Source organism: Cryphonectria parasitica, assembly GCF_011745365.1.
Source record: "Cryphonectria parasitica EP155 unplaced genomic scaffold M406scaffold_9, whole genome shotgun sequence".
Classification (NCBI taxonomy): Eukaryota; Fungi; Ascomycota; class Sordariomycetes; order Diaporthales; family Cryphonectriaceae; genus Cryphonectria; species Cryphonectria parasitica.
In genome coordinates this window covers 188,455-210,854 of record NW_024468917.1, presented here as the reverse complement: position 1 = coordinate 210,854, position 22,400 = coordinate 188,455, and the positions used below count along the sequence as shown (strand labels likewise).

Here is a 22,400-nt window from a genome sequence, read left to right as displayed (position 1 = left end):
TTCGATCCCTCTCCGCAGCAACAATGTCGGCAGAGACCTCCTACTTCCCACACTTTCCCTCTAGCACCTCCAACACAACCACTACCATGAGCGGCGCCGGACAGACGACCACACCGCCAACACCACCACAAGAGGCCCCACTAAGCCCGCCGTCAAGACCTGCCACAGCAGCCAGGACAGGTGATTACGATGACGACGAGGAGGAGGATCTCGCAACCCCAGGGTCATCTTGCCCTCTACCAGCACCCACAGCAGCGACAAGATCACGGCCAACTCCTATCACTACCACCACCAGCACCACCACCATCACCATAAGCCCCCCAGCAGACTACACCAACCTAGACCCCAACACGGTGGCCGAGGCACTAGAAGTCGCACGGGACAGCCCTGACGTAGCTCAGGACCCGGTGGTCAGCGGGATCCTGGAGTCGGCGCTGTCGCAGATCTGGGGCCGGGTCATGAGTAGTCCTGAGAGCTATGTCATGACCACCGGCGAGTTTGCCGTGTTTAACTTCTATCAGCAACGGTTCGTGGGGAACAAGGTTGCTGTTGCTGCGATCAGGAGGTTCTGGGACAAACCGCAAGCCTGACGTGCGTCTTGAGAGATGGAGTGGAGGGGCAAGCGATGCATGGATGAATCGATGGTAAGGAGAGGGACAAATTCGACAGGAGTTGATCTTGAGACGATGAAAGGAAGGCTTCACCTATCTTCTTTGACCCCCGTGCCACAAACCGATGGCAGTCCTATATCACCACACCCAACCTCTACATCTGAATCCGAGGGCCAAGACTTCATCTACACGGCTTCACATGAGAAAGCGGCCCCCAGAGGAAGAAAAACAGAAAAGAAAAACCCCCTTCGAGGCGGTGACGCAAGAGACAGGAGTATGGACATACTCATACCACAATAGAGCCAGTCGTCGTCACACAGTACCGTGGTATTGGTATAGATACACAGGCAGGGAAAGGAAGAGGAAGCATTTCAGATGGAGTTTGGTCCTTTTCTTTCATTCTTTTACTATGCGATTCTCTCTCCCAAACGGTCAAGTGGTTTTGGCTGAGGGATAGGATGTGAGGGAAAGACATTTGATGCTGTTGGAGACCCAGTTTTTCCTCGTTTCCTTTTTTTTTCCTTCCCTTTTTCTTTTCCTTTATCTCTCCCCCTCTCTCTGTCTTAGTATTCTTGTGTTGTTCAGTGTTGGTTGTGTTTTTGTTTTATGCATATACATAGGGCGTCAAACCGTTGTAGTTGCTGATACCCTGTGCTCTGCCCTCATTTTTGTTTGTTGGCGATACCAGCGCACACAAACCCAAATCAAATCCCAAATTTTCCAAAAGCAAGATCCAACAACAAAGCCCTTCTGCTACTGCCTTTGAGCTATTCAACAAAGGTCGACAACCACTCTCAACATTCTTGCCTCTGCTCTCTTTCCTGTCTCTTTTTTTCTTCGTCCTCTTTCTCCGTAATCCTGCCCGCGGCCCGCGTAACCGGATATAGGACGTTGAGCCGCTTTCGCCCCACCCTCGTCCCACTGATACGGTGATGCTTTGCTGGGGGGCTTCCCTCTGGGACATTGCGACGATAATGGGAAATTGAAGCGCCCTCCTCAATTCGCCTGATACCATAGCAGTAATAACACAGAGCTTTTTCTTCCCGGGAACCCGGCACAATCTACAGCCTACGCATAGTTGCGTGTACTATGTTGATGTGATGGTACTCATATACCTACCAAATAGCAAGACAGTACTTACTGCACGTCAAACAGGTTTCAACCTCTGTTCCGACTGCTGCTGCAAGAAAGAGGCCCAGGTTGCCCAGGGTCCAGAGCATAGAGGACCATTCGCTCCGGAAAGAGGGCCACCCAATTCAAACCCCCGCCCCCCCCCCTCCCCAGCTCCTCCCCTCCCCCCTCCTTCCTTCCATCATATGTACTACAATACTTGCACCTCTCCTCCTCCTTCTTTACACGTCTGCACCCTTCGAGTATAGGGCATGCAGCACCTGCATTTGCGGCTTCGATCTTCCGTAACACGATTGACGATCTTGGGTCCCCTTCTCCTCCCCCTCCTTCCCTCCCCCCCTGCTTCCTGCACCATGCGCATGCACCACAGACAGGCCACCAACCCGAACTTGTCCTTTCCCTGCAGCAGTGCGCGCTACCATGTACAGACCAGAACAAAAATGGCACCTCATGCAGGCTAGATGGCAGGGCAGAGAAGTGTGTAGGTAGGCGAGGTTGTTCAGAGCCCACAAGGGACGTTGCACTCTAGACGCAGGGGCCACCAAGGCTCTAGGCCCGTTCTCCTCTCGTTCCTTTCCAGTGGCACGGTGGTTGGCTCCTTCCCTCCCCATCTCTCCATCCGTCCATCCACCCATCCACTCCCCTCCTTGCCCCCCCCCCCCCGCAAATCGAGCCCCCCTGGTCTGTTGCTGGTGCATCCTTTATTCACCTCCCCGATTCAGCCATGACGAACAAGAACCCGGCCAATTCAAATCGATCTATTCATCTATCTTTGCTGCAGCGCAACGTTCAATGATACCTATAGTACGACATTGCCTGGCTACAGCTGAACGGACTACGCAAGCCTTGCGCAATGGCGTTATTTCTCCCGTCATGGAGATAGAGGGGAGGGGTCGACTGTTCATTATTGCTGTGCCGATCTTTCCAGGGCGTCGTACAAAAAGGGTCCGCTATGGCTCCTTTTTCCTTGGATGATGAGGAGTGAGTGAGTGAAGGACGCACATCTTATCGTCCTGCGTTCATCGTGGGTCTGTCTGTCTTTTTTGTCGTCGGCCATCGTCCTCTTTTCTCTCTCTTGTTTTTTCTTCTTCTCGTCGACTCCGTCCACGACGACTCCTCTCGTTCATAGAAGAAGAAGAACAAGAAGAAAAAGGGTAGAAATATTAATGAAATATATAGCCTCATCCAACACCCTCACTCATTACCTCGTCTAGGAGGGATCTATCGCCGCAGATCAGTCGATCTCCAAGACTTAGCAGGGGGTTTCTTGCCTCAACGCCACTGATTGTTTAGTTCGGCAGCGGAGGTGCTTGTGTGTGATGGCTATGCAGGAAGAGAAGCGTGCTTTGCTGGCCGCGGAGGAAGGGGAGGATGGCCTGACGATTGGCTCTCCCCCATCCGGCAAAGTCAAGAAGGGCGGATTCAAGAGAAACTCGCGCATGACAGCAGCAGTATGCTTCGTGTTGGCATCGCTGACCGGCGTCCTGTTCCTCTTGCACGCCCGGGCCTCGTGTCATCACCATCAAGACCTTCATCATGATCATGACAATACCAGGCTGTCGGGAAGGCTGTCGTCTGACCAGCCAGAGAACCCGTCCTTTCCAGTGCTTTCACCTTCCGGACTCGCAAAGGCCCCCATCGTCGACGTTGCCCACGATCATGCTGTTATTGACCATGATGACGCTCCCTCTGGTGTTTCTGAGCTGCTCAGGCGGCAGGGCGGCAGACAAGGCATGGCCAGACGTCAGTCCTCGGCATCGAGCCTCGTGAGTACGACTGCCACCTCAACGGCAGCGAGCGTGAGCGCAAGCAGCACGGTTCTGGTGGATTTCCAGGTCCACCAACCCGTACTGACCCCCGAGGGCGCGACCCTGGACAGCGGCGTGAGCAACGGCGAGGCGGGCGAAATCGAGGATTCTTGCCAGGTTGTGCTGATGGACTACGTCTTTGCCTATAGTTACGGCGAGCCGTACATTGGTGAGTGGGATTCTTGTAACGCAGCCTAGAGACAGAGTTTGAGAGTCCTAACGGTCATTCTTTGGCTAGGCATTTACACGCCTCCCGACTGTGAGTTCAACCGCGTGTCGATCAACTTCACCGTCGTCTCTGAGGGCAGACAGTATGACCGGCTGGCCCTCATGTATTTCAACGACACCGAGGTGTGGAGGACCTCGACTGCAGAGCCCACCACCGCCCCAGGGATCCGCTGGACCTACCTCAAGGACATGACCGAGTACCTGGCCCTCTGGCACGAGCCGCAGAAGCTCATCTTCGACCTCGGCAACCTGATCACCGACGTCTACACGGGCGACTACAACACCACCCTCGTCGCCACTTTCTTCTACGATGAGACCGTCGATGTCGAGACCGCCACGCCGGCCGACATCATCATCCCCATTTCGGCCCGCCAGTCCGCCTCGGACGGCGTAAGCCAGTTCACCCTTCCTGCCGACAACGCCACCAACACCATTCCTTTCCCCCAGAACGCACGGCGCGCCGTCTTCTCCGTCAGCGCCAACGGCCAGAGCGACGAGGAATTCTGGTGGAGCAACGTGCTTCAGTCTGATGCCTCGGCCTTCGCCTCCACCGCAGGGACTTTCCCGGGCTACAGCCCCTGGCGCGAGGTCCAGGTCTTTATTGACGGCCAGCTGGCCGGTGTCGACTGGCCCTTCCCCGTCGTCTTCACCGGCGGCGTAGTCCCAAGCCTGCACAGGCCCGTGGTCGGGCCCGATGCCTTCGACCTCAAGGAGCATGAGATCGACATCACCCCGTGGTTGGGCGTGCTGTGCGACGGGAACAACCACACCTTCACCATTTACGTCGCAGGCCTGCTGGATGATGGCGCCACCGGCGCCACAGTGACCCAGACCGTCGGTAGCAGCTGGTACGTAACGGGCAAGATCTTCGTTTGGCTCGACGACGAAGGCAGTGTGACTACGGGCTCTGCGCCCGTCATCGATGCCGCCGCGCCTCAGATCTCCGTCTCTCAGAGCCTTACGCAGACCGTCGACGGCGTCAACGAGACACTCACGTATGATACCGAGGTGTCGCGCGTCTTCTCTGTCTCCGCCAATATCACCACAGCCCAGAACGGGTCCAGCACCGTCGGCTGGACGCAGAACCTCAGCTACAGCAACAAGGGGTACATCTGGGCCGAGGGATACAGCCAGATCAACGACTTCCTGACGGTCGGGAGCGACGCCGCCGACACATCGTCTTCTTCGGTCGCTGGCGCGGACTACAAGTATCAGTACGAGTGGCCTCTCTGGTGCAACACCAGCGTCTCGTACTCGACCGAGGGCAACCTGACCATCTTTGCGCAACTCATCCAGGGCCAGCAAATCTACGTTGAGGGCGCCGCGGTGTACCCTGACGGCCTGGAAGCCTTTGCCGTCGACGGGAAGAGCTACACCGGTTCGCTGGCTAACACGACCAAGAACGGCATTGCGTACTACTTTGAGTACGCTGATGACACTGTCAGCTCCGGATATGGCTCGACGGACCAGGTCTTCAACTTTGGCGGCTTCACCGGCTCAACTGGCGGGTCCATCGATGCCACGCCCGATGAGCAGTTGTACTACAGACACGTCGAGGCCGCCAACTCCACCATCACGTTCGACGTCCAGGAGCTGGCCTCGGCGAGTGTTGCGTCCGGGAACGCGGGCGGGAGCAGCAGCAATGCGACCGCCTTCAAGGGCACCTACGCGCAGGCGCCGCTGGAGGGAGGCCATGGGGCCCCGAGGGTGTTCATGAACAGGCAGGGACCATAGCTGATTGCTCTGCTCTGCTCTGCGCACCAAGCCACCGAGAGATGAGGGCGAGATGATGCAATGGTAGTGGCGACTCCCTGATGTCGGCGTGCTGGTCCGAAACTAAGGTTCAAAGCTTGGTACCACACGTACCTGCATTTGGGGCAAGAAAAACGGTCTACCTGCTTTCACTCAACTTAATGGTTCCTGCAATTCTTGTACATAAGCATATACGTGCATACATACTACCAACGCATGATCAGCCGTCATTTGCGCACGAGTCTGGTGATCTGCTACTGGCGTCGGTGTTCGGTGTGACATCGCCTCAAAGTCTATTGTAGAGCCCAAGAAAAGTGAAGGTCGTACCGCTCGCTGCGCATTGAGCCTCGCAGTAGTTAGTTGAGACGACACAGAGGGCTGGTCGTTGCTCTCTACGTCGGTGTTTGCTAAACTCTCCGACGATCCTATTTTCATAACCACTTGCAGCACACGGGAAAGCATTTAAGAGAATAAAGCGAAGAGTTCCATGCCGCTCTCCTTACCAACTTAATTATACCTTGTCAGACCCAGTAAATTTGAAGTCTACCGCGGTACGCTGTGGAAATCAATCAATGCCCTAGCAAGCTTTGGATCCCTCGCCGCTGTCGAGCCAAACATCCCAGAGGATTTGGTATATTGTGACATGGCTACATGGTCACAAGCAGGACCACTCACTGCTGTTGCCAATGGCAATACTATGTAGTAGGTTGAAGTAGAGGTCAGGAGGAGACTAGGGCTGCCAGCCCCCCGCGCGGTGGCGAGAAACTCAGAACTGGAGCCGCATTGGAGCCGCATGAATCCGCAGCAGCCGTTCAGCTAGTCGCCAAAACCCCAGATCTCCCTCCGCTCAATATCGGACGAAGAATGTACCCGTATTCGGAAGGCTCCCTGAAATCCGGGGTTACGAATCTGGAAAGGGGTGCTTATTACAGTACCTCCATCAGAGAAGGGTCATATGAGCCGTGCATTGTTGTGGGTGCATTAGCATTTATGCTTCTTTCTTCTTTTTCCCCCCTCAATCTCGTGGCGGGAGGAGGAGGCGTCAGGTGGCTCGAGCAGATGGTACGCATTGCCCGGGGCAGATCATCCAAGACGGAGTTGTTTCTGCCTCTTGCGATTGGAGCATATACGATCCGTGTTGTACTGGGCGTGTCATGACCCTGCTATTGTCAAGAATTGCTTAAGTTAGCAGTCTGCCAGCCGTGATTTATGGTTTACACCAACCACCCGGGAGTGCAACTCCATGACATTGATGCACGCCTCATCTGAAGTACTCCCACCGGAGAATTAGCACAAATGGGAAATAGCTCTCGCCAAGATAGGCTTTTACCATCAGCCACTTGATCCCCGTGCTTTTCTCCATGGGACAAGGACAAGACGGCCGGGCACGCCCAGGGGGGCATGAGACTCGCTCGGATCCGATGCCGTAGGGTCTCATTGCCGATCTCATGAACTTAGCCCTCGCTTCCACTGTCACGGGAGACGCTCAGCGTTGCATGCTTGAGCGTCTCGACACGAGAGCCGGAGGTCACAGCAACTCCCACAGGCCCTCCCCCGTCATCGACACAGGCTTTGTTCTCAAGATGGAGTGCAATCTAGTGGCTTGCTGGCTCCATGGATGGTGGTCAACCTTGATCGTGTTTGAAGCATGACAAGAGGTTTGGCATGCCTCGGGACGCCTGCAATCACCGCTGTCGTTCTGACACGCAATGAGATCATGGATTTGTTGAAATCATCAAGAGAGAGAGGAACCACAACACAACCCGAAAGTTGTCGCGTCATCACGCATTCTAAGCTCAAGATAGTCGCGATTGTTGCCAATAGCTTCGGCGCAGAAACCAATTCCAAAGTCGCTGTCTTCTCATCCAAACAGCACGTACCAGTTCGTTATGTGAGCCAGGTCCTCTCTCCCAGTCGCGAAACTTCACTCCCAACGTCACCTTGTTGAAAGACCCTCGTCGGTCGTCCTCGGTGTGGGGGCCCTGAGGCGGTCCAGTGCAATGGTAAGCTTTGGATCAAATCCCGTACCAAATCCCGTGGTACGGCAATCGCTCTGGGGATTTCGATCCTCAGGGTCAGGGCGGGCATGTCGAAAAGCCAAGTATGCCATAGAGTTTCTCTCAAGTCACGATCAGCAGCAGGGTAACTGCGAGACGAGAAGACCTGTTCGCGGCACGGGTCGGGGAGGGGGGTCGGCACTGATCAACAGGGCCCTCGGTCCCTTGTAGGTAGTTGTACCTCATTGTACTGGATGGTTGTACCAGAGTACAATATGCAGAAACTCTATTTCTTGCAGGAAACAATAGAGTGGCCGTGATTGGCATCGTCCGCTACCATGGAATAGAGGCTGTGGAAACTCAAAAGCATTCGACGGAGGCGAGGTCCAGCAGTTTCACCTGGGCGCTACGCCACCTCAGCGCAGCCAAAACGATTAACTTCTGTTTTCTGCTCCTTCATAATGACCGAAGATCGTTGGCCGAGGGGGAAGAGGGGAGAGCATGAAGCTCAGTCGTGTGGTCGAAGTCGAAGCCGGTAGGGGGGGGGGGGCGGACGAGTCTCTGCTGGCGACCATCGTCGAAGGCAAGTTAGGTCTGGAATGGCTTTGTCTCCCTCCTCCTCTTTATTTTCTTTGCACTTCTCACTTCTTCGTCGCACAAAAAAAGACGTCGAATGAGCTGAGTCCAGAGGCAGCCGACGCGTGGACACAGAGGCAGTTTTGTAACAACGGCAATGCTGTGCGTCGTTGCGCCCCGTCCCCGGGGACATGGCCCCGGGGCGCGTGCTCAAAATTCAGATGCAAATTTGGATGCAGCTACAGACGCAGGTGTAGGCGCGGATTCAGAATGGACACAAGAGGGGAAAACGACTGGTTGTGGTCGGTTTTACTCAGCCGCGCGTGTCTTGACGTGTGTGTCAGGGGAGTAAGTGTTGTCCAATTGCTGCTGCTGGTTGCTGGTGAACGAGGGAAGAAGGCGTACTTTGGTTAGTGGGTAGGAGAACGATGCAGGGGAATCGATCGCACATGCAAGGGGCAGTGCTCGATAGGGCGGGGGAGGGGAAGGCCCTGAAGAAGGGCCCTTAGGGCCTTGACAAGGTCCTGATGAGCAGCTCACAGGTCCTGAGGAAGGTCCTGAGAAGGCCTTCACACTCTTTAAAAAAAACGCCCCCAGGTAAACCCCGGGCCCACTTTTACGGTCCTTCGGGCTCCTGGGATCGGTTGGACCACGGTCACCGCACCAACGAGCAACTGCCGAAACCGAGCCTCATTCAGCATGGCTGCTGAGGTAGAAGGAGGCACCGCTGACCAACCACCAGACCTACACATGATATCTCCCGAAACCAGACCAATTCAGCTTCGCCTTTACCTCAATCAGAGACACCATTCCATCACAGCCGCAATCAAAGACGCGTATAGTGAGAAGGACCAGCTAGAAACAACTCCCAAACGTCATCCGCTGGACTTCACACAAGCGCCAACGGCTTCCGAGTAGTCCGGATTCAGACGACGTCATCGCCGTGTTCAGCAGGTGTCATAAGTTTTCTCTCTCCCTCCACGACTCACCTTTTCACCTGATACTTGGACTGGTCGTTTCTTTCACGAAACAACATTTTTGTATTCCATCAACACATCTTTTCGTTCCCACAAGTAAAGGACCAAGCTCAATTCAGAACAAACCAGATACTCCACAAACAGATATTCTACAGTAGAACTGCAGCCCACATTTCCACAGGTGGATCCTGCACGCCAAAGCAAACCCTCGTCTATCCACGCGAACGGCTACGCCTTATTCTACATCAGTAAATCCACACATAGGGACCCCTTGAACAACACATCACCAGCCAATAGCCGCCATGGAGATCATCCAGGTCGCCCTCCGCGGGCTGCAGCTCTTGTTCCTGATCATCCTGACCGCCCTGCTTGGTAACGTCATCGCCACTTCAAATCATGGCTCCTTCGTCTCCGCCGCCGGTGTCAACTTCTCCATGTTCGTCACTGTCTTGTCGTGGCTGGTGGTCCTCTATGGCCTCGCCGTCGCCTTCGTCGAGAGCATTGCGGTTCCCATCGTCGTCATGGCTGCCGACGGGCTTGTTCTGCTCTTCACCTTCATCGACGCTATCGTCCTGGCCGCTCTGCTCAGGGTGCCCAACTGCGGCGCTGCAGGTAGCCTCGAGAAGAAGTGTAGAGAGCTGCAGGCGAGCACTGCCTTCATGTGGTTCTTGTTCGCGACGTTTGTGGCAAGCACGGCCTTCGCCGCCATGGGTTTCCGCCGGGGAGGCAGTGGCAGCATGAGATCTGGGCCGAACATGAAGCAGGTCCACGTTGGTGTCTGAGGTGACCAAGGACGAGAAATCCGCCTTGGTGGGTGGAAGTAGGGGCGCAACCTCTATGAATTACACGAGTGATTATGATGGGATTTGGGTTGGGCCTCGGGTGGGGAGAGGAAGGAGGGTAAGAATGGGTTTCCGTGACAGGTTCACGATTAGGATAATAAGAAAAGGGCGGGCAGCATTGGTAATGAGGTACGGATATGGATATGCGCCCGCAAACATGTTTGTTTGTATGTGATCTTATATTGTATAGATGGAATCCAACTACACAAAACGCGTTGGCCTGTGAACAGTAGCACACTAAGACCTGCCAATGCATCCTCCCAGACAAACTTGACAATACTACCATTAGAGCACGAGTTTCGGCTGTTTACTATTATCACAAGGTTCCTCCAAATCACTAGTGATCTAAGGGGAAAATGTGCGTGAGGTTTGTGTTCTGGGTTGAACCCCCCGACAAACTCACCTACTGAGCCCTTGCCTCCCACATTGTATGGTGGAGTGGTCCCAATTCAGCCTCTATATCACGACATGAACCTTGTGGTTGTTTTCTACAGTGCAGGCGGCTACTCACATTGACCCTGTATTTTATTTGTAGAGTCCGTGTCAGCCTTGTAGTGGAAGAGGATGAATCAGGATCCACTTCATTGTACTACATAATATTTACAGTATATTCAGTTTGAACTGGAGATAAACTAGTAGGTGTGTTAGGACTCGAGTCAGGACACGGCAGAGCGCGCCTAGATATACCCGCCTCACCTCTGGGCCAATATACTGATCCGGGTTAACTTTCTCCTGGCGATTTTGTATGTTTGTTCAAAGTATTGTGTCTTTGTGGCTGGACGGAATAAAGTACTGCAATCCCTATACAGCATAGCGATCCACGCTCTTACTCATGCGAGTGTATTCCCTACGGCTCCTCATGGATTTGCTGCATTATCTATAGTGCTCTCATGGTATGAGATATGGTGGCTGAAAGCCACAATTTACTCCCGTTGGCACTACTTCCCGCATTTCCGTAGCACGTAGCATGTGGCACAGGGTCAGAGCATCATCACTTGTCAAGTTTGAATCATTGAGTGACTCTATGTCCACTAGGAAATAGTTGTGGCGCCGCTCAACAGCCCACATATCTATAGAGGCCTGCTGGGCCCATGGTGGACAAGCCTCGTAGCAAGTAAATGAATCAATGCTCAAGCAGGTTCTTGGCTCGATAGTGTTGACTGCTTTCTGCCCCATAAAAACGCAAGACGACGTGTCCCTCCCGAGCCTGCCTCTAGCAGTCCTGGGCGTGGACTCACAAGCGCTGTGGCAGTAGCCGTTCTTCTCCAGTGGGTTCTTCTGTGTATTTTTCTGCTCATAAAGATGCAGCAGCCTCTGCGGCTCCCGTGGCCGCAAATGTCTTTTTGTTGGTCCATCGTATCTCGACGTCGTGTGCCCATTCCATGTATCTCGCCCAGCCTAAATCGAGCAGAGAGTCAGCACCCAAGAAAGTCCGTACCCAGACAAGGAAAATACCTACTCCAATACGCAAATTTCCTCCCCAGGTACTTGCCCGCGAACGGTACAATCACCATTGTAAGCAGCAGCTGTACCTGCTCAAGGCTCTCCTCCCACTCGCGCTGTGCGTCAGCTGAGTCGGCGGACTCGGAGCTCAGCACGCCGCTAGACATAGAGGGAAGGGAGTCGAGGTCATCTTCGCGGTCGGAGGAGGAGGCCGCCATGTCGGATATTATGTACGAGTCGGAAGCGGACATGTTGTAGTAGTAGTCGTCGTCGTGGGGATCGGAGGGGTGGAGTGGTGAGGACGAGCTCGAGCCCTGGGGCGCCGCGAGTTGGTGACGTAGGCGGTCGAGCGAGACAGAGATGGCTGGTAGCGATGCAGTAGTGTTCTCGTCCTGCTGCTGTGTTATTCTGTAGATGTGGGACATAGATGGTGATCCCCCGTCTAGTCTGACCGAGTTCCAAGCCTCGTTGACCGGTTACAAGGCTAATTGCTGATGTTGGAGTTGGGGGCTCAACACGCTGGCGGTGGAGTTGGAGATGTTCTCTCCCATATGCTCGCACGACTTCCTGGGCTTGGTAGAATAGCCACTATGGCCCACAATAGGTGCCTCGTACGGGGAGTGGACTCCTCGCTCACGGCGCTAAGGCGTGCTGTCCAGTGGTTCTAGCTGACATAATCACAAGGCTAAGGTCACTGAAACGGCATCGCAGCTGATAAAGGCTACGGGTGGCTGGACGTCACTGAGTGAGAGTGAGATTGGGAGTATGACTCGACACGTCCTCCAAGAACCCATTTCTATCGTGTTGCCCCTCGCCCTCCAAGATTCTGCCGTCACTCCCACTCCCACTCCCCCTCCTCGACTTAGCAAAGAAGGAAAGAAAAATAGAGTCACATCCGTGTCGCAGCACAACAGCGGCCCAGACAAACATCATCTGCCACCTCCACCAGAAGAAGAAGGAAGAACAAGTGTGACACCAAAGGACAAAGAGGAATCTGTTGGTCAGAGCGTCTTGAACAGCATCGAATCAAGATGGAGAATGAGGTGAGTTCTGCATCAGGCTAAAGCATGGCGATGACACTATCCAGCAACAAAAATGCATCTGGATGAAGCCTTGTTCCGCCATCTCCCCTCACTTCTCTCGTCCCAAAACTGCTGCTGCAAAGTGGTGTGCTACCAAGCACCCTGCAAGCTTTCAGTGCCGGCTGCATCCCTGCCCTCCACCTCCACTGTTCTTAGCCCCGCCAAAAATCGCTGCACAGCACTATTGAGTTGTGGGAAAGGCCATTGAGTTGGTTGAGTCACCTCCACTACAAACTGACCTGTTTTGCCTCCTTGCAACTGTTCACCTCGTTTGGACTCAACTCCATCCGTCAACTCCACTCTCTTTTCCCTTAAGGCAAACAGAACTTGCATCCGACCCTTTCGAATCCGAGTCCTGCAGCAGCAGCATACTAAAAAAGCCGTTCGTCGCTTCGCAGGAGCAACCAGACAGGTCGACCAAACCACGCAAATCCGTCGCGTTCGACGAGGAGAGTCTAGTCGTGGCCGCTGACGGCAGCGTCGAAGTCATGGCTACCCCTATCGAAGAGAAGGACACTGCGGTGGTATGTTTGCCTCTCTTCCCAGAGCCATGGATAAAATGCCGTGATGTCGTTCCGGTTAGGAGAGAAAGTTGCTAACTCGAAGGTCCACCACTGCAGTCTCACAGTCCGTCCACCGAAGCTCTCTCTGAAACCCTCGCGTCGACTAATCCTGCCTCAGCTACCGCTCCCGCCGACACCGAGACCCCGCCTCCCGAGGCTGCCGATGATGGCCTGGACCTGGGCCTGATGAAGAAGAAGAAGAAGAAGGTCAAGAAGGAGGACGATGGCGAGGGTGCTGGCGATGATGTGGCTGCCGCTGATGATGGTGGTCTCGGTATGCTGTCCCCGCTCCCCGGTCTTGTCCACAAGCTCACGCAATCACATCGCTGACACTGGATCCCTCTCAGACCTGGGCCTGAAGAAAAAGAAGAAGAAGAAGACAGCCAAGGAGGGCGATGATGAGTTCGCCGCCAAGCTCGCCGCTCTGGACATCGACAAGGAGGAGGGTGAAGAGGTCGAGGCTGTCCAGGAGGGTGATATGTACGTCTCCAGCATCTGCAACCCCCCATGTCCCCATCACCATCTGAGCTCCCGAGCTGTGTGCTCGTGCTCCTTGGTGGTGGACGGCTGCCGAATACCACTCAGTAGTAGCCCATATGTGAACTCGGACTGACAACGGCAAAACAGGAAACTCGGTACCGGTGTCTGGAACCACGATGACAAGACGCCTATAACGTACAACCTCTTGCTGGTACGTCCATCTGGTTGTGTATGATGATGGTCTAGGGGGAGTGTATCCTAACATTTACTTTTTCTACAGAGTCGGTTCTTTACCCTCCTGACCGAGAAGAACCCCGAGCACGCCACCGGCATCTCCAAGAGCTACAAGATTCCTCCTCCTCAGTGTGTGCGCGAAGGCAACAAGAAGACCATCTTTGCCAACCTCGCCGAGATCTGCAAGCGCATGAAGCGGTCTGACGAGCACGTCACGGCGTTCTTGTTTGCTGAGCTGGGAACCAGCGGTTCCACGGACGGTAGCAGGCGGCTGGTCATCAAGGGTCGCTTCCAGCCGAAGCAGCTCGAAACTGTGCTGCGCAAGTACATCATCGAGTACGTGTCGTGCAAAACGTGTCGGTCACCCGACACAGAGCTGAGCAAGGGAGAGAATCGTCTGTCCTTCGTCACCTGCAACTCGTGCGGCTCTCGCCGGTCGGTTGCGCCCATCAAGACTGGTTTCTCGGCCCAGATCGGCAAGAGAAAGAAGATGCGCGCGTAGAGTGGTGCTGGTGGTGGATCATCATGGCCTGGCTGCGTGGATGGGACGGTGGTACATGAGGAACCAGGAATCTTACGGCGTTCTCTCGGAAGTTTGCCCCCCAAAAAATCTTGTTTTCTGGTCCTTTGGTATCTGGGCTTCATCTCTCTATACCGCCGCTATCCAGGCGCAGTAACGAATCCGTCTTTTGTCAATAAAAATTTGAATTTCCAATTTCATTCACTAAGGCATGTATGTATGATACGTGCCACCCTTTATATTCTGACATACATTCTGTTCTACGCCGCTTGGTAACTTGCGTAAGTATTGCGTCCATCAGAACCTGGTGTAATTGAGATTCTTCTCACGAGATGTCAGAAAGTCTCCCCAGGCACCAAATCAGTGTCTCGGCAGTGGACCCTTCAGAAGGACAGGGGATATTTATTTAGTGCCTGCCGCTAATTTTCAACCCTGTCATGACGGCATATAAAGTCATGAATTCATAGCTAAGTTGTCTTCGCGTTGCATTGCACGAGCTGCTACAGGATGAAAGAAGCCTTCTGAAGGTCTCTTTAATCGACAAACGATAATTTTCCATCGATCAGAAGTATTATTACTTATGTTGACCTCACGATTACGTGCGGCGCGGCAGCTGCAACAGCTGCAAAAGCCAATGTGGAGGGCAGTCAGCACTCTGTCCTCCAACCCTGACATTGTGAGTTGGTGCTCTTTTTCTCTTGTCGTGGAACACAATTATCTCTTCTTCCAAGTCCAAAGCCTAATCCTAATAATGATAATAATGATAATATCAGAAAGTCTTTCCTGACCCTCTCTCCCCATCATCATCCTACCTCCTGACCTACCTCACCACCAACCCTCCCAACCCAAAGCTAGCTATAGGAACCACCACAGAAATCCCGCCCACCCCTCGCTCCTTCACCGAAAACCACCGCTTCCTGACCATCCTAGATGAGGTCCTGGCTGCCAACGCCCACCTCGACGAGGATCTCAAGGCTTCGGCGCAGGCGTTTGCGAGCCCCGGGGGTTTTGGGCTTGGTGGACGGGGCGGGAAGAGGGATGCGTACTCGGGGGGTGCGGGAGGCGCGAGTGATCAGGGCGGGGCTGGGGGTGGTGGTGCTGGGGGGTGGGTGCACTTGAGTGATGTGAGTTGATGCCATTCTTTTCTTCTTTTCTCTCTCTCTTGATGTGTGTGTATGGGCGCTTTCGAAACGTGTGAGAGCATGCTGGTAAAAGCTGGGGCATGATCCGTGAAATACTCATTGACTGACCTTTATATCCGACAGAGGAGAAATCCGCCTGATTTTGGGAGAATAGCTTGGTTAGTTATGAAATTCATCGTCCCCTTAGTGAGAGAGGGAAACTGCAAGGGGTTTTCCACTCATATCACACCTTTTCTAACATAAGACAGGCCAGAAGACATCTTTGGCAGTATCCAGGTCGACAGCCACGGTCAGATCGAGGGCAACTTCCAAGCCAGTGGAACCTACCGAATCATCACCAACGATGGCATGTGAGTGAACTCCACACGCACACGCACGTACACCATACACCATACACCATAAACCCCTTGAACTATTTGAATGTGTGACTCGTAATGAATCTAACATGCCATTTTGTTTTTCGGGTAGACTTGGTCTGAGTCCGTTTCTTACCAGCAAACTCGTGGAGAGATTACGGGAGGAGGACAAAAAGGAGCGCACTTCATGACGGGCGCAAAATCACCACGTCAAAGACTTCACATTCGGAAAAATAAAGGACAATGTATCTGGCCAAGAACGGTCAGTGAGAAGGCTTCCCCTAGAGCAAGTTCGTGTACAATACTCTCATCTCATACCCATTCTCACGCATCCATAAACTTGACTGAAAGAGACTGCCCCCTGGAACTCATGAATCTGGAATCATGACTGTGTGTCCACACCTTTGATTCGATTTCTTCACTATTGTAAATTCTACAGTGTACACGCAAATGAGAGGGCATGTATCGTCCTCTCTTCCTCACATTCTCGAGACACTCCTTCTCATGACCTGTACCCCGACTCATATGGCAACCTGAAGCTGCCATCCATCCTTCAAGGTGACACCGTGGCCCCCTCAAGACCTGGGGCCCCCCTCGACGCCCTATCATCCGCCAACACGCGCGCCTCACAGACGCCATTATCGCACGCCCTTGGGCCTTCAGGTGGTGGCACCCTCTCCAGGTCCCTAACATCACACTGAAAACACTCTTGCGAGGCAGACCATCGCATGACAACAAGCAGAATGTACACTCCAGCCGAGACCCAGAACACCAGAGCCAGCGCCCAGCCCTCCTTCGAAGGCGATCCAAGTTGCAACCCCGCCTCTATACCGAATTGGTTCACCGCGGCGAGTATTACGCCGTACACGAGGTATCCAGACGTCTCCCACATGGCCACGCTGGCGGAGCGGCTGTCCATGGATCCGCTGAAGGTGATCTGCATGACAATCGCTCGGGACAGCGAAGGGGCACCGGTGCCAAGGGTCAGTATGGTGAGACCGACAAGCACCATAGGCATGGAACCCGCAGCAGCGAAGACGCATTGGCCAACGAGCAGGAACATGACCGAGATGCGTGCCAGCATGAGATCGCGGTTCCAGCCTCCCCTGATCCTGTTGAGGAAGCCACCCAGGGCCGGGCGGAAGACGAACATCACTAGGATGCTGAGCCCTGTCCGCACACCGAGGGCCATGCCTGCCTGGGTGATCGTCCAGCCGAAGCGCAGGTGAATGTACCGCAGGGCGATACTCATCATGACCCTAGCGGCGGGAATGGTAAGCGATGCTGTCGCAAGAATATTCCGGAGCCTCCAGGCCCCGAGACCACGCCATATGCTGCGAATGTTTCCATAGAAACGAGACCAGAGGGTGGACGTGTTGAGACCCGCAACTGTTTGCTCGCCTTGCGGCTCTGGTTTCTCGCACTGCTGGCGCAACAGCCCGATGAATAGAGCGCCGAACAAGATGAAGCTGGGCGACGCGATGAGCGGGGTGAAGATTGAGTGCAGCATCATTGCTGAGGCGATGAAAGGGCCGAGTGTCTCGCCGAGAAGCATGGCGAAGATTTGGATACCGAAGTAGACTCCTCTGTAGATCATCGTTAGGAGCCAGAAACTCTAGGAAACCTGCTAAGAAGGGGGGGAGTGTGTATATGAAAGGCAAACGCAGCAGGAAAGCCCCGACATACCTCTTGTCCAAGGGTGCTATGTCTTCAACCATGGCAAAGAGTATAGACTGAGCCATGGAATCACTTCCACCAAAGAAACGACCAGCCGCAGAAACCCAGACATATCGAAGACTCCAGTTGTACGGATTCCAGGCCGCCGTGGTCCAGAACACCCGCGAAGAGAGCATTCCGACAGCACACCCGAGTAGGGCGACTCCTCCTCCCTGTTTCTCCGCTAGTATCCCCGAAGGAATGGCAACTAGAACGTCTGCATTCAATCCTATCAGCCATGGGTGTCCATCGTCCGCTTTCTTCTCCTCTCACAGCTTCCACATACCGGCTACGTATCCTAGGATCAAGGATCCCATCACGATGAAATTCAGCTCACCCTGAACAGCCGCCACGGTGCACTGTCCCTCTGGGATTGGGTCTCCAGAAGCCTTGTGGTCGTAGTACTCGTGGCAGATGAGGTCCTCCAGGCGCTGAATCGAAGGGACTTCGAACATGCTGACACCCAGCTGCATAAGGAAAGCGATGACCGCCAGCACGATCACGCCGTAGATAGGTGACTTGGTCCTCGACTCTTGCTCGGGAGCATCGTCGTCGGAGTCATCGTACGCAGGTGGCTGGGGCAGCTCGGGGATCTCGTGAGCGTGGACACTGCTGCTGGCACGAGAGGAGCGCGAATGCGCAGGCGAGAGCTCAGCGAGCTGGATATCGTTCTCCATGTTGGGCACTTTCCTTTCATGCAACTGTTCCAGAAAGAGGGAGGAAAGGAGAGAAATTATGTGAAATACTCTGAGATCAAGGGAAATCTGAAATGAATGGGAATGGAGGATGAATGGTGGAGAGTGAAAGAGAGAGTGCTCGGAGCTTGTCAGAAAACAAACATTGGGAACACGTATGGGCAACGAGATTTTAGTTTCAAGAAAAGCTTCATGGTACTTGTCGTCGTTTGCAGAGCATGAAAAATGAGGCAGGTGCTATGCCAACACGGGCCTTTGTTAAGTAACGACTTACTAGACGTGGTGGCAAGTCGACACTGCAACATGACTGACCTAACCTTTGTATGCAGACTTTGAAGAACTGCATGATGAGAGGTAAGAAGAAGTAGAAGACCATAGAGCATGCATGTCTCAGCATGGTGAGCAGTCTCGCATGCTAATTCACAACTTGTGCAGGAATTCAAGCATGCAAAGTGACACATTTTAGACTTCGCGACTGGAGAATAGAAAACTGATAAGTTTATCAATCTCAGTTCTGGGACTCATAGACTTGTTTTTGAAGTCATGTTGACGGAGATGAATCATGTTTGCTCAGTTTAATCGATTCGAGTCATTCTTTTTAATTTCTGTCCAGTGTCACATCATGCTATGGTACATGATAATATAGAAACCACTGGTCTTACTTTGGAGCAAAATGATAAAAACAAGTTATTCACTTTTCTATAGCTGGCCTAGCTGGCTGAAGCAAAAGCAGGATCCCATACTTTAAGTAACTTCGTATTGTCTGTCTCTTTGATGACCTGACCTGGACTGGTGCAGTAGCGTTTGCCATAGTATAAACCCAAGAATCTGATTCTATAACCACATATTGTTTGTAGCTTGTGCTTAACAGCTTGTGTTTAACAGAGAGGGGAGAGGTAGAGTTCTTCAAAGTCCCATATTACCTTGTCTAATCTGGTAATTTGAAATTTGGCTGGTTAAGAAGCAATTAAGGGAGTACTTATTTACATGTGGTATGCCTCTGAATATATTTACACTTCAGCCTGCCACCTCTTCAATCTGACGATTGCCTCAACATTCCGAGGGGTCGAGATCACCAAACGCATGAATCGAGGAAGTAGTCCCAAATTCAACCTCCGGCAAAAAAAGTTCTGTGAAAAGAATCGTCGAGAGAAGCCCTCTTCCTCACAGCACACGCTCCACGGGCATAGAACGCCTATCGCGCATACACGCCTCTTGATTACATATAAGAAGCGTCATAGTAGCCCGCGCTCGTGTAGTCATCTCCCAAGATCGTTTCGATAGAGACAGCTGCGCTCAGCTTGGTGGCAAAGCTGGCGCGTGTTCCCTCTGCACCATCGCCGGTGTTGTCGTACTCACCAAACAGAACATCCTCGGTGTTGGGCTCGCTGGACGACCACTCAGCCCAGCCGGCGCTGTTGATGACGTCGGACATGGTCGTGTCCTGGAAGACGACGCGGGCATACTCAGACCATGGGCGGCCGAGGTAGTAGGCACCCGAGGCGACGGATTCACCATCTGCGGCCGCGATATCGCATTCGTTCTTGAAAAACCCCCCCAGAGTCAGTGTTGCATTTCTCGTGCTGTAGACAGGATATTAGGTCAATGAGTGTGATGGGGGTGCAGCTTACAAAGACATAGTAAGATGTTCCGGTGGAGGAGGTACGGCCATTAGCTTTTGAAATTATTTTTATCAGCTTTGTACTTTTCTCCCAAGTCAAGTGGCCATGCGTCCACGCAAACACTTACCAGTGACATAGCCCACGCTGGCTTCGAGCACTCTGATATCGCAAGACTGGAACCAAGCTGGAGAGTACTGGCCAAAGACGAAGTCGGTGGCGCCCTCGATCAAGCAGCCCGCATACAGCTGGTAACCCTCCTCAGCGAGCACGGTGTCCTGGAAACCCGTGAACTGGCAGGCATAGTACCCAGAATCAGCATACGCCGACAGGGCGATAGCCTGGCTTCCATCACCGTACCTGGGATGGGGAGTATCGTGTTAGCCTTTCCCCAAACCTTTCATGTTGAATTCTACGTATGATATGCCCAAAATGGCAACTTAAGTGAAATGGATAGAAGAAAAGAGCACTGAGACGTACGTGTTTGCTACATTGATGTTGTACATCTTGAAGTTCGTCGCAAGAACGATCAGTGTACCCGTCTCCTCATCACTCAGTCCGCTGGCGGCGGAGAGATCATTGGTGATGGTCACGACGTTGGACGAGTAGGTCGAGGTGTCCTCGGTGTAGCCGTAGAAGGTCAGCTCGGCCTCGCGGGCGGAGACGGTGACCTGCTCGTTGTAGGAGCCTGCCTCGATGAAGATGCATTGTGCTGTGGTTGAGGTCGTGGAGAGCGAGTCGACAGCCTCCTGGATGGTGCTGTAGGTGCCACCACTGCCGGCGGTGATACACCCAGATGGTGCGCTGGTGCGGCTCGTGGCCAGCACCGCGGCAAACAAAGTAGCAAGCGTGAGAAGAGTGCTCATGTTGTGTCGTCTGTGGTCCAGGATTCCAGAATTTGGTAGAATGGTGGGTTACAGCCCAGGGGAAAGGAAACACTGGACGCCAAGGCTTCTAGATGATGCGGCATCTTTATGTTTCTCGTGATATAAGTGAACACATGTTATATGTTCTAATGAATTATACGTCCAGGTCACACTCAGGGATGAGGCGAGATCCAGATCGGCCCCCAGATCAGTCTTCATGGGGCCGCAATAACCATCAAGGATGTTTCAGTTGCGCTACCTGCCTATCCGGCTTGAGGTGCTCAAGCTCATTGGTGGACCAAGTCAAACAACATTGAGCCGCAGCCCTGAGAAAAAATAAGATGCAACGAGATCCACGGACTTGGCCAGGTGGTCTTGAATGCGGTGGGGTCACACAAGCCAGCAAATGACAGGGTAGGTCACTTGACAACCTTTTGTCTCTCTTCTCTCTCATTCTTTCTTGATTCCATTTCCCCGTCTTGGTGGAAATTCCCCATGATAGGAGGTCAAAAGAACATGGTAGCGGACGGAGGGTGAGTGGGTAGTAGGCTGTGATTAAGGCCCAGCGACTTGTTTGGTGGAGAAACAAGCATGTCAAAGCCGTTGGCGGAGAACCACTGCCGGCATGGGCCGTAAGAACATCTGCAGGCCGAGGCCGATGCCACGCTGCGGCAGCAAGGTCACCGTAGCCCACCAGCACTTGTGCTTGATGCCCTGTATCTGCGTCTTCTGTGCGTCAGATCTAAGCGAACCCCAACGTTGCAGATTACCTGGTAGTCGGCTCTGACGGCGGGAGCCAAGCTTGAGCTGTGTGAGGTCTCGTGAGTTTCCAGGTCGGCGCTGAAGTATGGCCAACGAAGGTAGTCGTCACTGAAGACGCATGTAAATGCGGATTCAGACCAGCTCTCAAATGAGATCTCCGCTGATTGGGCAATGTCTACAAGAGCCAAGCTTGCTAGCGGTGGAAGAATCCATCCGGACCCGGACACCCTTCATGGGCCCCTGGAAAGTCTACATGCGCATGCTAATTAGTTCTTGCAGCTTGTAAGTTGTCCTGTATGACTGAATATGTGATTGCATACGCATTCCTGGTGAAATCCAGATATGATATTCATCACGGACTTATAGAACTATGCAGATAGAGACGGATAATATTTTGGTTTGGAGGTCTTTTCTTTTATTTTTCCATTCTTCCTTTTGTTTTCTTCTTAGAAAGGGGTTGGGATAGGGGTCGAATACACTTTTCTTCCTCTTTTCGGCTATATGGGGGCCCCAAACTTTATCAATTAATTATTCGCTCTCTCCATTCTTCCCAGTACGAAGCATCGATAAATAACAAATTATTACCAGGTGACTCATCTCTTCCTACACCATACCTTAAATCTCTCGGCTACATAAACCTTCATCTTCTGATTTCAACCGGTCCTAGCAAAACGACACAACCTGCACCGCTCCAAGTAAACGGCATTACCGTTATACTACTATGTTCTATAGTATGGCAGTAGTCACTGTAACGCAGGAACCGTGTTTCACATCAAAATGCTCCCCAAGGATCCTACCTCACAAGATCGGTCGTGGATCGACCTAACCAACGATGCAGCCATCGTCAGGCAGTCCCCGTCCCCCCGAGCCGGCCATTCCACATACAGGGCAGTTAAGCAATACCACACGGGTTGCACCAATTTTGTCAAGGTGTACACGTGCTTGCTGTAGCACCACCCGAACATTTGTCATTGTGAATCTTGTATCTACTCTATGGAAG

The 22,400-nt window shown here is 53.1% G+C and overlaps 7 protein-coding genes across 7 annotated transcripts; 4 read left to right on the top strand and 3 right to left on the bottom strand.

Moving 5' to 3' along the window:
• Nucleotides 1-23: 23 nt before the first annotated feature.
• M406DRAFT_348122 (uncharacterized protein) lies at nucleotides 24-5,786 on the top strand (the record flags this gene model as incomplete). Its single annotated transcript, XM_040922363.1, has 5 exons — nucleotides 24-180; nucleotides 343-526; nucleotides 3,514-3,719; nucleotides 3,789-5,386; nucleotides 5,544-5,786. The coding sequence occupies 5 exons, from the start codon at nucleotides 24-26 to the stop codon at nucleotides 5,577-5,579; spliced, it is 2,181 nt and encodes a 726-aa protein (XP_040771464.1). The 3' UTR covers nucleotides 5,580-5,786.
• A 3,132-nt stretch (nucleotides 5,787-8,918) lies between these two features.
• Nucleotides 8,919-10,137, top strand: M406DRAFT_358198 (uncharacterized protein). Its single transcript, XM_040923827.1, has one exon. It carries the CDS (start codon nucleotides 9,383-9,385, stop codon nucleotides 9,860-9,862), a length of 480 nt encoding a protein of 159 aa, XP_040771463.1. The 5' UTR covers nucleotides 8,919-9,382; the 3' UTR covers nucleotides 9,863-10,137.
• Nucleotides 10,138-10,930: 793 nt separating this feature from the next.
• On the bottom strand, nucleotides 10,931-11,643 carry M406DRAFT_324340 (uncharacterized protein). The gene is made up of 2 exons (XM_040919858.1): nucleotides 11,382-11,643; nucleotides 10,931-11,320 (listed from the first exon to the last, which is right to left on the bottom strand). The coding sequence occupies exons 1-2, from the start codon at nucleotides 11,614-11,616 to the stop codon at nucleotides 11,217-11,219; spliced, it is 339 nt and encodes a 112-aa protein (XP_040771462.1). The 5' UTR covers nucleotides 11,617-11,643; the 3' UTR covers nucleotides 10,931-11,216.
• A 611-nt stretch (nucleotides 11,644-12,254) lies between these two features.
• On the top strand, nucleotides 12,255-14,504 carry M406DRAFT_358195 (uncharacterized protein). Its single transcript, XM_040923826.1, has 6 exons — nucleotides 12,255-12,408; nucleotides 12,846-12,971; nucleotides 13,068-13,284; nucleotides 13,358-13,490; nucleotides 13,638-13,701; nucleotides 13,771-14,504. The coding sequence occupies exons 1-6, from the start codon at nucleotides 12,397-12,399 to the stop codon at nucleotides 14,224-14,226; spliced, it is 1,008 nt and encodes a 335-aa protein (XP_040771461.1). The 5' UTR covers nucleotides 12,255-12,396; the 3' UTR covers nucleotides 14,227-14,504.
• Nucleotides 14,505-14,878: 374 nt separating this feature from the next.
• Nucleotides 14,879-15,933, top strand: M406DRAFT_47332 (uncharacterized protein; the record flags this gene model as incomplete). Its single annotated transcript, XM_040924331.1, has 5 exons — nucleotides 14,879-14,920; nucleotides 15,018-15,368; nucleotides 15,510-15,544; nucleotides 15,635-15,736; nucleotides 15,855-15,933. 5 exons carry the CDS (start codon nucleotides 14,879-14,881, stop codon nucleotides 15,931-15,933), a joined length of 609 nt encoding a protein of 202 aa, XP_040771460.1.
• A 362-nt stretch (nucleotides 15,934-16,295) lies between these two features.
• On the bottom strand, nucleotides 16,296-18,135 carry M406DRAFT_72971 (uncharacterized protein; the record flags this gene model as incomplete). Its single annotated transcript, XM_040925600.1, has 3 exons — nucleotides 16,296-17,328; nucleotides 17,429-17,666; nucleotides 17,745-18,135. The coding sequence occupies 3 exons, from the start codon at nucleotides 18,133-18,135 to the stop codon at nucleotides 16,296-16,298; spliced, it is 1,662 nt and encodes a 553-aa protein (XP_040771459.1).
• Nucleotides 18,136-19,372: 1,237 nt separating this feature from the next.
• M406DRAFT_47383 (family 8 carbohydrate esterase) lies at nucleotides 19,373-20,638 on the bottom strand (the record flags this gene model as incomplete). The annotated part of the gene is made up of 4 exons (XM_040924333.1): nucleotides 19,373-19,696; nucleotides 19,785-19,828; nucleotides 19,903-20,132; nucleotides 20,253-20,638. The coding sequence occupies 4 exons, from the start codon at nucleotides 20,636-20,638 to the stop codon at nucleotides 19,373-19,375; spliced, it is 984 nt and encodes a 327-aa protein (XP_040771458.1).
• Nucleotides 20,639-22,400: the final 1,762 nt, after the last annotated feature.

What these genes read in the sequence shown, in the direction of transcription:
- M406DRAFT_358198 (XM_040923827.1), top strand. Translation starts at nt 9,383, where the DNA reads ATGGAGATCATCCAGGTCGCCCTCCGCGGGCTGCAGCTCTTGTTCCTG.
- M406DRAFT_324340 (XM_040919858.1), bottom strand. Translation starts at nt 11,616, where the DNA reads ATGTCCGCTTCCGACTCGTACATAATATCCGACATGGCGGCCTCCTCC. An exon ending in GAGGAAATTTGCGTATTGGA is followed by an intron (nt 11,321 to 11,381) that starts GTAGGTATTTTC and finishes TGCTCGATTTAG; the next exon opens with GCTGGGCGAGATACATGGAA.
- M406DRAFT_358195 (XM_040923826.1), top strand. An exon ending in GCTGTCCAGGAGGGTGATAT is followed by an intron (nt 13,491 to 13,637) that starts GTACGTCTCCAG and finishes ACGGCAAAACAG; the next exon opens with GAAACTCGGTACCGGTGTCT. An exon ending in TAACGTACAACCTCTTGCTG is followed by an intron (nt 13,702 to 13,770) that starts GTACGTCCATCT and finishes CTTTTTCTACAG; the next exon opens with AGTCGGTTCTTTACCCTCCT.